The 14,633-nt window shown below is 38.6% G+C and overlaps 1 protein-coding gene across 1 annotated transcript in view; it reads left to right on the top strand.

Annotated features, from left to right (window-relative positions):
- LOC142219209 (adenosine deaminase domain-containing protein 1-like) overlaps positions 1-6,413 on the top strand; it is a 44,634-nt gene extending 38,221 nt beyond the window's left edge. Inside the window, exon 9 of the mRNA XM_075288162.1 lies at positions 6,300-6,413. Coding sequence (XP_075144263.1) covers positions 6,300-6,413 — 114 coding nt within the window. The remainder of the gene's footprint in view (positions 1-6,299) is intronic.
- Positions 6,414-14,633: the final 8,220 nt, after the last annotated feature.

The raw sequence follows: 14,633 nt of genomic DNA, 5'->3' as shown, positions 1-14,633 counted from the left end.
GACCAAACACTCTTCCAGGCTCAAAGGGGAGAGCACAAAGGGCGGCTTTGGAAGCAAAGTCCGCCCGCCAGGGTTTTAGCCAAAGTGGCCTTCTGGCCGCAGTTGACAACGCCATAGATTTGGTGGAGATCTTTAGTTGATGGCGGGAGGCTTCCGCCAAGTAATCAGCCGCCCTATGGAGGTTCTTCATGGAGGACAATATGACGTCCCTGTCGACCCCAGTGTCGATGTCCCGTTCCAATATGGCTAACCGGTTGCGTAAAAAATCGCCAACCGTGGTGGAGGTTAAAGACACCGAAGCCTGGGCAGAGGAGGCGGAGTAGATCTTCCTTAAAATGGAATTGGCCCTGCGATCCAGTGGGTCCTGAAGATTAGATCCATATTCCATGGGCACCAGGGTCCTACGGGACAGCTTTGCTACAGCCAGGTCCATCTTCGGGGGAGGTCCCCAGGAATCCCACTGAGTCGTGTCAACCAGGAATAAGGTCTTGAAAATCCTTGAGCATGAATGTCCTTTCTCTGGCTGTTTCCACTGCTGCACCATAAGGTCGGTCAGCGTGGCGTCCGCATGGAAGGCAATATGACCCCCAGAGGCAGACGTGGAGACTTCCCCATCAACATCTCGGCCCACTGTAGACCGGATGGACTTCAGCAGCCTGGCAGTTTGATCCTAATGGAACACAGGTCTGCTGGAAATAGCTGAGTCGTCCTCGGAGGAATCATCCTCTGCCACCCGCAGATGTTCTAAGTGGGGGAGAGACGAGGAACGATGCTCAGGGCATGGTCTCTTGCTGAGCCGAGACAAGGTGGAATGGATCCCTTTGAGGGAATCATCCTGCAAAAGAAAAAGGAGATTACCAGCAGGGGAAAGTTATTTACCCGAGCGATGCCCAAACTCACCATATAGTCCTTGACCCAGGCCATCATCTCTCTGGGAGAGGAATCCTCCGATGGAGGGCCTCTGCACCCGCGACAACGGGCCCATTCATAGCCTAAAAGTAATAGGCAAATTATAGGACCAAATCCAGAAAGGGGAACTACCCCTCAGAGCCTGCTACCTACCATCAGGGAGCGGCGTGTCGCAATCAAAACAGGTGAGGTGCTTCCTCTTGGAGGAGGTTTTTACTCCTATGGTCCCCCGGAGGGGTAGTAGAGGATGACATATCCTAACAGAGAGAGATAAAGAACCATGCAACACTGTCACCATATAACATCACACCAATAATAAAAAAAAGGGTAGATCTTACCGGGTCCTGTAGACCAGACAGTAAAGGTGACAGTATACCAATCTGAACGTTGGTTAGGTTGAAAATCGGAAAAATCCACAAGATTCAGCCACTTGCACAATGCACAGCCTTCAGCAATGAAGCAGGAAGGTAACTGACACCAGGCCAGCCAGCCTTTTAATTCTGGCCGGCTGGAAGTGGGTGGAGCCACAATCAAAGCAGGTGAGGCAATCTGCCCAGACAACTACCCCTGTAATCAGGGGTCTGCAAAGATATACATTCCCCCCCCCCCCCCAAGAGGCCCTTAACCCGGGCACTTACCCCCACATCTCCCCGTCTTTTCCGGCCTTTAATAAGGCCTGATTCTCCCCTGAGCGAGCGGCCGCCGGCGCCAGGCCGTTGCCAAGGCGCCATGATACCTCCGGCGAAACCGGAAGTGCGCGCTTACAGCCACCAGACATACACTCAGATACACAGACTACTGATGTACACACACACATACAAAGACAACTGACTAACACACACATACACAGACTACTGACTGACACACACATACACAGACAACTGACGTACACACACATACAGACTACTGACTGACACACACATACACAGACTTCTGACTGACAGTATGCGGAGTCCCCGGACTCTCACCAAAATGTCAGGTAAGTCACAAGGAGCGGGGGAAGCGGAGGAGAGGGGGGGATAGAGGGGGGTAGCCACACATGGCTAACAAGCACCTTCTCCCCGCAGGGCACAGAAGGTGACAAGAAGAAAACAACCGCTCAGGAGGTAAGTGATCCTGCTGAGCTTCTCTAAGAGCACACAAGTCCTCCCACCTGTCCTCTGTCCACACAGGACAGAAAAAAACTCACAGAGGGGAGGTTCTTGTGCCCTCTTATAAGGCCTGCCACGTATTTATTGGCTAATTAAATATCCGCCTGTCCTACCAGCACACAGGGGCAGAAATACCCCACATTGTGCCACTGGTACGGACGACAGGGAACACAAATGATAAATACTTTTTCTCCGCTCATGGTTAGTGGTTGGGTGAAGCCATTTATTGTCAGAATGCTGTGTTTTCTATTTTAATCATAATGACAACCAATAACATCAAAATGACCCTGTTGTAAAGTTCCCCTCCCCCATTGTATTGCCCCCTCTGCTGTGGATGAGGATCTTTATTTTCTTCCATGCTTCTTATTCCTATTAATTCCTGGGCTGTCTTGCATATTCTGGGCACTTGAGATCTCTCCAGAGAGGCTCAATGATATTGAGGTCAGAAGACTGAGCTGGCCGCTCCAGAACCGTCACTTTCTTCCGCTGTAGCCAATGACAGCTCGACTTGGCCTTGTGTTTTGGATGGTTGTCATGTTGGAACATCCAAGTACATTCCATGCGCAGCTTCCTGGCTGATGAGTCTCCAGTATTTGTCGATAACACATTGCATTCATCTTTCCTTGTACTTTGACTAAGTTTTCTGAGCCTTTGAAGCCCTCAATCTCCACATTATCAGTGATCCACCTCTGGGCTTTACATGATAAATGGTGTTCCTTTCATCATAGGCCATGTTTACACCTCTCCAAATGGAACGTTTCTGGTTGTCTCATCACTCCAATTGACCTTGTTCCAGAAGATTTGAGGCTTGTCTCTGTGCTGTTTGGCGTATCGAAGGCAAGATTCTTTGTGGCATTTGTGCAGTGATGGCTTTCTTCTGACAACTCCACCATGCAGCCCATTTTTCTTCAAGTGCCTCCTTATTGTGCATCTTGTAACAGCTGCAACGATAGTGTTCAGAGAATCCTGGATTTCAGCTGATGTTGTGTCTCGGTTTTTCTTTGCATCTTGAACAATTTTCCGGGCAGTTGTTGCAGACATTTTGGTTGGTCCACCTGAGTGTGGTTTGGTTTTTACAGAGCCTTTGAGTTTCCATTTGTTAATCACAGCGTGAACACGACTGACTGGCATTAGCAATTCCTTGGAGATCTTATTGGATCCCATTCCTGTTTTATATAGTTCAGCTACCTTTTCCTGTAGATCCGTGGACAACTGTGTTACCTTTTGGGCCCAAATCACCAGGGAACTTCTGAACAGGGTTATTTGGATGGTTTTGGTTGTCACTATGATTTAAAAAGAGAAAACCCATATACACATCTCCCCTCAAGCCTGACAGTTATTAAGCATCCAGTTTCCCTTCCAATGGAACGACAACTCCATTCCCTACCTAGGTATTAGCTTAACGCCATCAGTGAAATCTCTAGTTTCAGCTAACTTACCCCTTAATTTCCTACATCCAAACTGAACTGACCAGATTGGCCAAGTTCGAACACTCCTGGAGGGGCAGGATAGTTACTTATTAAATGCTCATCCTTCCACGCATTTTATATTTTCCTTAACGATCCCCATTCCTGCAAATATCTTCTCATCCCTGCATAAACAAATGAATGCGTTCATTTGGCAGTGAACTGAACCTTGTGTTTCTTTCGCCACCATGACGAAGCCATGGAGGAATGGGACTTCACAATCTACCTGACTATCATTTAGCGTTTATCTTCAGCTGTCTAAAATATTGGTGGGATGATTCACATGACAAAATTTGGCCAGCTCTGGAGGCTCGTGTAGCCCATATCTCCGAGATGAAATCCTTCCTGTTGTATTCTTCTACAGTACATTAATCTCATCGTCTGCACTAACTCCCCCTTCGGTTCGGGTCTTCCTTGAAGCCTGGAAGATGGGATGCTCTGTCACATCACAAATTTCTTCACTCCCCAAGATAAATTTATTGATCCCCATCCAAGCTTTGTCACACCATATCCTTAACATCTCCTTATCTTCATGGGCCACTTGTGTCAGACATAATTCACAAACAATCTATCTTACCATTTCCTCAATTTAATACAAAATACACTCTACCCTCAAAGGAGCTACCTAAATATCGTCAAATTAGAGATTTTCTATTAACATCTAAACCGTCTACCACTGCCTCCATCCCTGTAATACTATGGGATTTCCTACAAAGCCCTCAAAATCCAAAGATGTAAAACCTTTATACCTCCTTGTGGCCAATGATCTTCTCAGTGAGAATCTGATTTAGGTTGCAGTTTTGCTGTGGCAGAGTGGAATGATGCCTTAACTTGGGCTCATAGAGCAGCTTCTTGTGCCTCCTCCTGGGAACAATACCATAAACTTCTCTTATACTGGTATTATACCCCACTGAGATTCTCAAAAATGTACCCAACTTCTTCACCCTATTGTTGGACAGGTTGTGGACAGATTGGTTCACTCTACCATATCTTTTGGAGCTGCCCGCACATTGCTCCATTCTGGCACGCCACCATTAATGTACTCAGTAACTACACATGCAGCAAAATGGTACCTCTGTCTCTTCTCTTGCTGGGGATTCACAAAATCTCCCATTTCCGGTCCCTTACATGCCATTTTCTCCATGCTACCTGGTTATTAATCGCTCCTCATTGGAAATCACCTTCTGTCCCTCACTGAACTTCTATCATTTCCACTAACTGCATACATGAACACACGTTGTCAGAAGGGTAAGCTCAAAGTTTTTTTATTCTCAATGGTCCCCACGGTTGTCACATCCTCTCCCTTTTAACTAACAAGACGGCTCCATTCTTCTAACCATGCTCTACGTCTCAAGTATATGCTTTCATTGCCAAACATACTATCCAAACCATTTGCTCTATATGCTCCAGTAAGTTGGTCCACCCATTTTTATGTTTTCCCCCCTTTTCTTATGTTATTACTTTGTAATAATGTTTCTTTATTGTTATTATTATGTCGCTATATAATTGATGCCATGTTAACACGGAGTTCCACGAAACGCTAATGCCTGTACTAATTTGTCTTAATGGTCTTTTTATACGACCTACTGTTTTATTGTTTCTATTGTGTGGGTTTCGACTTACTTTGTTGTATGTTTTCTTTGAAAATTTTAATAAAAATGTATTAAAACAAAAAGCACAGAAAACACAGAACTTTGACAATGGCTTCAACCAACCACTAACCATGAGTGGGAAAAAGTTTTTGTGTTATCATTCATATTCTTTGAAAAAAAGGCCTGTTATGTGAACTTATTTCTCCCATTGTTTACACAAAATTTCCATAACCAGGGCCCTGTAAAATAGGTCTAGTGATGTCATTCACTGGCAGGACAATCAGTTCAGCTAATTGCAGTTTGTTGATAATGTCTGATCTGTTATCGCTCTATGTAAACACACAGATTACACCAGGTCCATTGTGTACAAGCATCTGCATATTATCTGATCTGCATAAGTATTGTGATACTTCATAGTGTCCCATTCAGCAAGCTGGGGGGATACAGGAAGTGAGAAGAAGACACTGTAGTCAGACTGCTGAAACAAGAGGATAGGAAAACCCCTTTAAAACTTTGCAAAATAGAAAACAAATTTGTTTTGCCATATTGTGACCCCGGTAACTTTTTAAAAATTTACTTGTATGACGAGGGGGTGGTGTCTTTTTGTGTGAAACACAATGGCGTGGTATTGATGCCATATTGGGGGAGGGTCTGATGGTTTTAATTCTTTTTATTCCATTTTTTATAGGAGGCAAAAAGTTGGGGGAAAAAAGCCATTTGTCCATTTTCATTTTTCCGCTACGCTGCGCGATCACCACATGGGAGAAATATTTTTATATTTTAATAGTTCAGACATTTTTGAGTTCCAGAGACCTAAAGGATTATTGCTTATTGTTTAGTTCTTGTCATATGTGATCTAGAGAATGGGGGAGGTGATTAGAAATTTTATATTTTTGTGGGATTTTTTATATTCTTTTTTTTTACTTTTAGGATCAGAACACTCCCCCCTCCCCCAGGACCTTGTTCCCTTGGGAGGGGGTGGGGTCTGATCACTCATATAATATTAAGGTATTGCAGGGTATAGACAAACCCCACGTCTTGAATCACAGAAAGGCTCTGGCCACGTGTGATCATTGTGGTTTTTTCTTTCAAGTGAGGGGACCAACAATTTTGTTCACGTGTGTATATGGGGTCGCATTGTTTTATAATAACTTCTATCTCATTCTGATTTTACCCCGCAGAAGGTTTCAGACACCTACCAAGAAGTCCAGTGTTTGCTCAAGTCCTATTTTCAGCAGCAAGGTTTTGGAACTTGGATTGTGAAGCCAGAATTTCTAGAAAACTTTAAAATGTGATTATATAATACTACAAAAGTGTAATAACGTTCTTATATGTTATATCGAAAATGTTTTTTACATTTCTGGAGCATTGTTCTAATACCATATAGAAGTCTAATGTCTATATCCTGTACGTGTTGTTCTAATACCATATAGAAGTCTAATGTCTGTATCCTGTATGTGTTCTAATACTATATAGAAGTCTAATGCCTGTATCCTGTACGTGTTCTAATACCATATAGAGGTCTAATGTCTGTATCCTGTATGTGTTCTAATACCATATAGAGGTCTAATGTCTGTATCCTGTATGTGTTCTAATACCATATAGAAGTCTAATGTCTGTATCCTGTATGTGTTCTAATACCATATAGAAGTCTAATGTCTGTATCCTGTATGTGTTCTAATACTATATAGAAGTCTAATGCCTGTATCCTGTACGTGTTCTAATACCATATAGAGGTCTAATGTCTGTATCCTGTATGTGTTGTTCTAATACCATATAGAGGTCTAATGTCTGTATCCTGTATGTGTTCTAATACTATATAGAGGTCTAATGTCTGTATCCTGTACATGTTCTAATACCATATAGAAGTCTAATGTCTATATCCTGTACGTGTTGTTCTAATACCATATAGAAGTCTAATGTCTGTATCCTGTATGTGTTCTAATACCATATAGAAGTCTAATGTCTATATCCTGTACGTGTTGTTCTAATACCATATAGAGGTCTAATGTCTGTATCCTGTATGTGTTCTAATACTATATAGAGGTCTAATGCCTGTATCCTGTGCATGTTGTTCTAATACTATATAGAAGTCTAACGTCTGTATCCTGTATGTGTTCTAATACCATATAGAAGTCTAATGTCTATATCCTGTACGTGTTGTTCTAATACTATATAGAAGTCTAATGTCTGTATCCTGTATGTGTTCTAATACCATATAGAAGTCTAATGTCTATATCCTGTACGTGTTGTTCTAATACCATATAGAAGTCTAATGTCTGTATCCTGTATGTGTTCTAATACCATATAGAAGTCTAATGTCTATATCCTGTACGTGTTGTTCTAATACCATATAGAAGTCTAATGTCTGTATTCTGTATGTGTTCTCATACTATATAGAGGTCTAATGTCTGTATCCTGTACGTGTTGTTCTAATACTATATAGAAGTCTAATGTCTGTATCCTGTATGTGTTCTAATACTATATAGAGGTCTAATGTCTGTATCCTGTACGTGTTGTTCTAATACCATATAGAAGTCTAATGTCTGTATCCTGTATGTGTTCTAATACCATATAGAAGTCTAATGTCTATATCCTGTACGTGTTGTTCTAATACCATATAGAGGTCTAATGTCTGTATCCTGTATGTGTTCTAATACCATATAGAGGTCTAATGTCTGTATCCTGTACATGTTCTAATACCATATAGAAGTCTAATGTCTATATCCTGTACGTGTTGTTCTAATACCATATAGAGGTCTAATGTCTGTATCCTGTATGTGTTCTAATACCATATGGAAGCCTAATGTCTGTATCCTGTACGTGTTGTTCTAATACTATATAGAAGTCTAATGTCTGTATCCTGTGCATGTTGTTCTAATACTATATAGAAGTCTAACGTCTGTATCCTGTGCATGTTGTTCTAATACTATATAGAAGTCTAACGTCTGTATCCTGTATGTGTTCTAATACCATATAGAAGTCTAATGTCTGTATCCTGTACGTGTTGTTCTAATACTATATAGGGGTCTAATGTCTGTATCCTGTATGTGTTGTTCTAATACTATATAGAAGTCTAATGTCTGTATCCTGTGCATGTTGTTCTAATACTATATAGAAGTCTAACGTCTGTATCCTGTATGTGTTCTAATACTATATAGAGGTCTAATGTCTGTATCCTGTATGTGTTGTTCTAATACTATATAGAAGTCTAATGTCTGTATCCTGTGCATGTTGTTCTAATACTATATAGAAGTCTAACGTCTGTATCCTGTATGTGTTCTAATACCATATAGAAGTCTAATGTCTGTATCCTGTACGTGTTGTTCTAATACTATATAGAAGTCTAATGTCTGTATCCTGTATGTGTTCTAATACCATATAGAAGTCTAATGTCTGTATCCTGTGCATGTTGTTCTAATACTATATAGAAGTCTAACGTCTGTATCCTGTATGTGTTCTAATACCATATAGAAGTCTAATGTCTGTATCCTGTACGTGTTGTTCTAATACTATATAGAAGTCTAATGTCTGTATCCTGTATGTGTTCTAATACCATATAGAAGTCTAATGTCTGTATCCTGTACGTGTTGTTCTAATACAATATAGAAGTCTAACATCTGTATCCTGTACGTGTTGTTCCAACACTATATAGAAGTCTAATGTCTGTATCCTGTACGTGTTGTTCTAACACTATATAGAAGTCTAACGTCTGTATCCTGTATGTGTTCTAATACCATATAGAAGTCTAATGTCTGTATCCTGTACGTGTTGTTCTAATACTATATAGAGGTCTAATGTCTGTATCTTGTATGTGTTCTAATACCATATAGAAGTCTAATGTCTGTATCCTGTACGTGTTGTTCTAATACAATATAGAAGTCTAACATCTGTATCCTGTACGTGTTGTTCCAACACTATATAGAAGTCTAATGTCTGTATCCTGTACGTGTTGTTCTAACACTATATAGAAGTCTAACGTCTGTATCCTGTATGTGTTCTAATACCATATAGAAGTCTAATGTCTGTATCCTGTATGTGTTGTTCTAATACTATATAGGGGTCTAATGTCTGTATCCTGTACGTGTTCTAATACCATATAGAGGTCTAATGTCTGTATCCTGTATGTGTTCTAATACCATATAGAAGTCTAATGTCTGTATCCTGAATGTGTTCTAATACCATATAGAGGTCTAATGTCTGTATCCTGTATGTGTTGTTCTAATACCATATAGAGGTCTAATGTCTGTATCCTGTATGTGTTCTAATACCATATAGAAGTCTAATGTCTGTATCCTGTATGTGTTCTAATACCATATAGAGGTCTAATGTCTGTATCCTGTATGTGTTGTTCTAATACCATATAGAAGTCTAATGTCTGTATCCTGTATGTGTTCTAATACCATATAGAGGTCTAATGTCTGTATCCTGTATGTGTTCTAATACCATATAGAAGTCTAATGTCTGTATCCTGTACCTGTTGTTCTAATACTATATAGAAGTCTAATGTCTGTATCCTGTATGTGTTCTAATACCATATAGAAGTCTAATGTCTGTATCCTGTATGTGTTCTAATACCATATAGAGGTCTAATGTCTGTATCCTGTATGTGTTGTTCTAATACCATATAGAAGTCTAATGTCTGTATCCTGTATGTGTTCTAATACCATATAGAGGTCTAATGTCTGTATCCTGTATGTGTTCTAATACCATATAGAGGTCTAATGTCTGTATCCTGAATGTGTTCTAATACCATATAGAAGTCTAACGTCTGTATCCTGTATGTGTTCTAATACCATATAGAAGTCTAATGTCTGTATCCTGTATGTGTTCTAATACCATATAGAAGTCTAATGTCTGTATCCTGTATGTGTTCTAATACCATATAGAAGTCTAATGTCTGTATCCTGTATGTGTTCTAATACCATATAGAAGTCTAACGTCTGTATCTTGTATGTGTTCTAATACCATATAGAAGTCTAATGTCTGTATCCTGTACGTGTTGTTCTAATACAATATAGAAGTCTAACATCTGTATCCTGTACGTGTTGTTCCAACACTATATAGAAGTCTAATGTCTGTATCCTGTACGTGTTGTTCTAACACTATATAGAAGTCTAACGTCTGTATCCTGTATGTGTTCTAATACCATATAGAAGTCTAATGTCTGTATCCTGTATGTGTTCTAATACCATATAGAAGTCTAACGTCTGTATCTTGTATGTGTTCTAATACCATATAGAAGTCTAATGTCTGTATCCTGTACGTGTTGTTCTAACACTATATAGAAGTCTAACGTCTGTATCCTGTATGTGTTCTAATACCATATAGAAGTCTAATGTCTGTATCCTGTATGTGTTGTTCTAATACTATATAGGGGTCTAATGTCTGTATCCTGTACGTGTTCTAATACCATATAGAGGTCTAATGTCTGTATCCTGTGCATGTTGTTTTAATACCATATAGAAGTCTAATGTCTGTATCCTGTATGTGTTCTAATACCATATAGAGGTCTAATGTCTGTATCCTGTATGTGTTGTTCTAATACCATATAGAAGTCTAATGTCTGTATCCTGAATGTGTTCTAATACCATATAGAGGTCTAATGTCTGTATCCTGTATGTGTTGTTCTAATACCATATAGAAGTCTAATGTCTGTATCCTGTGCGTGTTCTAATACCATATAGAAGTCTAATGTCTGTATCCTGTATGTGTTCTAATACTATATAGAGGTCTAATGTCTGTATCCTGTACGTGTTGTTCTAATACCATATAGAAGTCTAATGTCTGTATCCTGTATGTGTTCTAATACCATATAGAGGTCTAATGTCTGTATCCTGTATGTGTTCTAATACCATATAGAGGTCTAATGTCTGTATCCTGAATGTGTTCTAATACCATATAGAAGTCTAATGTCTGTATCCTGTGCATGTTGTTCTAATACCATATAGAAGTCTAATGTCTGTATCCTGTACGTGTTGTTCTAATACTATATAGGGGTCTAATGTCTGTATCCTGTATGTGTTCTAATACTATATAGAGGTCTAATGTCTGTATCCTGTATGTGTTGTTCTAATACTATATAGAAGTCTAATGTCTGTATCCTGTATGTGTTCTAATACCATATAGAAGTCTAATGTCTGTATCCTGTATGTGTTCTAATACTATATAGAGGTCTAATGTCTGTATCCTGTGCATGTTGTTCTAATACTATATAGAAGTCTAACGTCTGTATCCTGTATGTGTTCTAATACCATATAGAAGTCTAATGTCTGTATCCTGTACGTGTTGTTCTAATACTATATAGGGGTCTAATGTCTGTATCTTGCATGTGTTCTAATACCATATAGAAGTCTAATGTCTGTATCCTGTACGTGTTGTTCTAATACAATATAGAAGTCTAACATCTGTATCCTGTACGTGTTGTTCCAACACTATATAGAAGTCTAATGCCTGTATCCTGTACGTGTTGTTCTAACACTATATAGAAGTCTAACGTCTGTATCCTGTATGTGTTCTAATACCATATAGAAGTCTAATGTCTGTATCCTGTACGTGTTGTTCTAATACTATATAGAGGTCTAATGTCTGTATCCTGTACATGTTCTAATACCATATAGAAGTCTAATGTCTGTATCCTGTACGTGTTGTTCTAATACTATATAGAAGTCTAACATCTGTATCCTGTACGTGTTGTTCCAACACTATATAGAAGTCTAATGTCTGTATCCTGTACGTGTTCTAATACCATATAGAAGTCTAATGTCTGTATCCTGTATGTGTTCTAATACCATATAGAGGTCTAATGTCTGTATCCTGTATGTGTTCTAATACCATATAGAAGTCTAATGTCTGTATCCTTTACCTGTTGTTCTAATACCATATAGAAGTCTAATGTCTGTATCCTGTATGTGTTCTAATACCATATAGAAGTCTAATGTCTGTATCCTGTATGTGTTCTAATACCATATAGAGGTCTAATGTCTGTATCCTGTATGTGTTCTAATACCATATAGAAGTCTAATGTCTGTATCCTGTATGTGTTCTAATACCATATAGAAGTCTAATGTCTGTATCCTGTATGTGTTCTAATACCATATAGAGGTCTAATGTCTGTATCCTGTATGTGTTCTAATACCATATAGAGGTCTAATGTCTGTATCCTGTATGTGTTCTAATACTATATAGAGGTCTAATGTCTGTATCCTGTACATGTTCTAATACCATATAGAAGTCTAATGTCTATATCCTGTACGTGTTGTTCTAATACCATATAGAAGTCTAATGTCTGTATCCTGTATGTGTTCTAATACCATATAGAAGTCTAATGTCTATATCCTGTACGTGTTGTTCTAATACCATATAGAGGTCTAATGTCTGTATCCTGTATGTGTTCTAATACTATATAGAGGTCTAATGCCTGTATCCTGTGCATGTTGTTCTAATACTATATAGAAGTCTAACGTCTGTATCCTGTATGTGTTCTAATACCATATAGAAGTCTAATGTCTATATCCTGTACGTGTTGTTCTAATACCATATAGAAGTCTAATGTCTGTATCCTGTATGTGTTCTAATACCATATAGAAGTCTAATGTCTGTATCCTGTATGTGTTCTCATACTATATGGAGGTCTAATGTCTGTATCCTGTACGTGTTGTTCTAATACTATATAGAAGTCTAATGTCTGTATCCTGTATGTGTCCTAATACTATATAGAGGTCTAATGTCTGTATCCTGTACGTGTTGTTCTAATACCATATAGAAGTCTAATGTCTGTATCCTGTATGTGTTCTAATACTATATAGAAGTCTAATGCCTGTATCCTGTACGTGTTCTAATACCATATAGAAGTCTAATGTCTATATCCTGTACGTGTTGTTCTAATACCATATAGAGGTCTAATGTCTGTATCCTGTATGTGTTCTAATACCATATAGAAGTCTAATGTCTGTATCCTGTACGTGTTGTTCTAATACTATATAGGGGTCTAATGTCTGTATCTTGTATGTGTTCTAATACCATATAGAAGTCTAATGTCTGTATCCTGTACGTGTTGTTCTAATACTATATAGGGGTCTAATGTCTGTATCTTGTATGTGTTCTAATACCATATGGAAGCCTAATGTCTGTATCCTGTGCATGTTGTTCTAATACTATATAGAAGTCTAATGTCTGTATCCTGTGCATGTTGTTCTAATACTATATAGAAGTCTAACGTCTGTATCCTGTGCATGTTGTTCTAATACTATATAGAAGTCTAATGTCTGTATCCTGTGCATGTTGTTCTAATACTATATAGAAGTCTAACGTCTGTATCCTGTATGTGTTCTAATACCATATAGAAGTCTAATGTCTGTATCCTGTACGTGTTGTTCTAATACTATATTGGGGTCTAATGTCTGTATCCTGTATGTGTTCTAATACTATATAGAGGTCTAATGTCTGTATCCTGTATGTGTTGTTCTAATACTATATAGAAGTCTAATGTCTGTATCCTGTATGTGTTCTAATACCATATAGAAGTCTAATGTCTGTATCCTGTGCATGTTGTTCTAATACTATATAGAAGTCTAACGTCTGTATCCTGTATGTGTTCTAATACCATATAGAAGTCTAATGTCTGTATCCTGTACGTGTTGTTCCAACACTATATAGAAGTCTAATGTCTGTATCCTGTACGTGTTGTTCTAACACTATATAGAAGTCTAACGTCTGTATCCTGTATGTGTTCTAATACCATATAGAAGTCTAATGTCTGTATCCTGTACGTGTTGTTCTAATACTATATAGAGGTCTAATGTCTGTATCCTGTACATGTTCTAATACCATATAGAAGTCTAATGTCTGTATCCTGTACGTGTTGTTCTAATACTATATAGAGGTCTAATGTCTGTATCCTGTATGTGTTCTAATACCATATAGAAGTCTAATGTCTGTATCCTGTACGTGTTGTTCTAATACCATATAGAGGTCTAATGTCTGTATCCTGTACGTGTTGTTCTAATACTATATAGGGGTCTAATGTCTGTATCTTGTATGTGTTCTAATACCATATAGAAGTCTAATGTCTGTATCCTGTACGTGTTGTTCTAATACAATATAGAAGTCTAACATCTGTATCCTGTACGTGTTGTTCCAACACTATATAGAAGTCTAATGTCTGTATCCTGTACGTGTTGTTCTAACACTATATAGAAGTCTAACGTCTGTATCCTGTATGTGTTCTAATACCATATAGAAGTCTAATGTCTGTATCCTGTACGTGTTCTAATACCATATAGAGGTCTAATGTCTGTATCCTGTATGTGTTCTAATACCATATAGAAGTCTAATGTCTGTATCCTGAATGTGTTCTAATACCATATAGAGGTCTAATGTCTGTATCCTGTATGTGTTGTTCTAATACCATATAGAAGTCTAATGTCTGTATCCTGAATGTGTTCTAATACCATATAGAGGTCTAATGTCTGTATCCTGTATGTGTTGTTCTAATACCATATAGAAGTCTAATG

Source organism: Leptodactylus fuscus, chromosome 10, assembly GCF_031893055.1.
Source record: "Leptodactylus fuscus isolate aLepFus1 chromosome 10, aLepFus1.hap2, whole genome shotgun sequence".
Taxonomy (NCBI): Eukaryota; Metazoa; Chordata; class Amphibia; order Anura; family Leptodactylidae; genus Leptodactylus; species Leptodactylus fuscus.
Note: the sequence above shows the minus strand (reverse complement) of the source record. Positions and strands in the feature narration are given on the sequence as shown.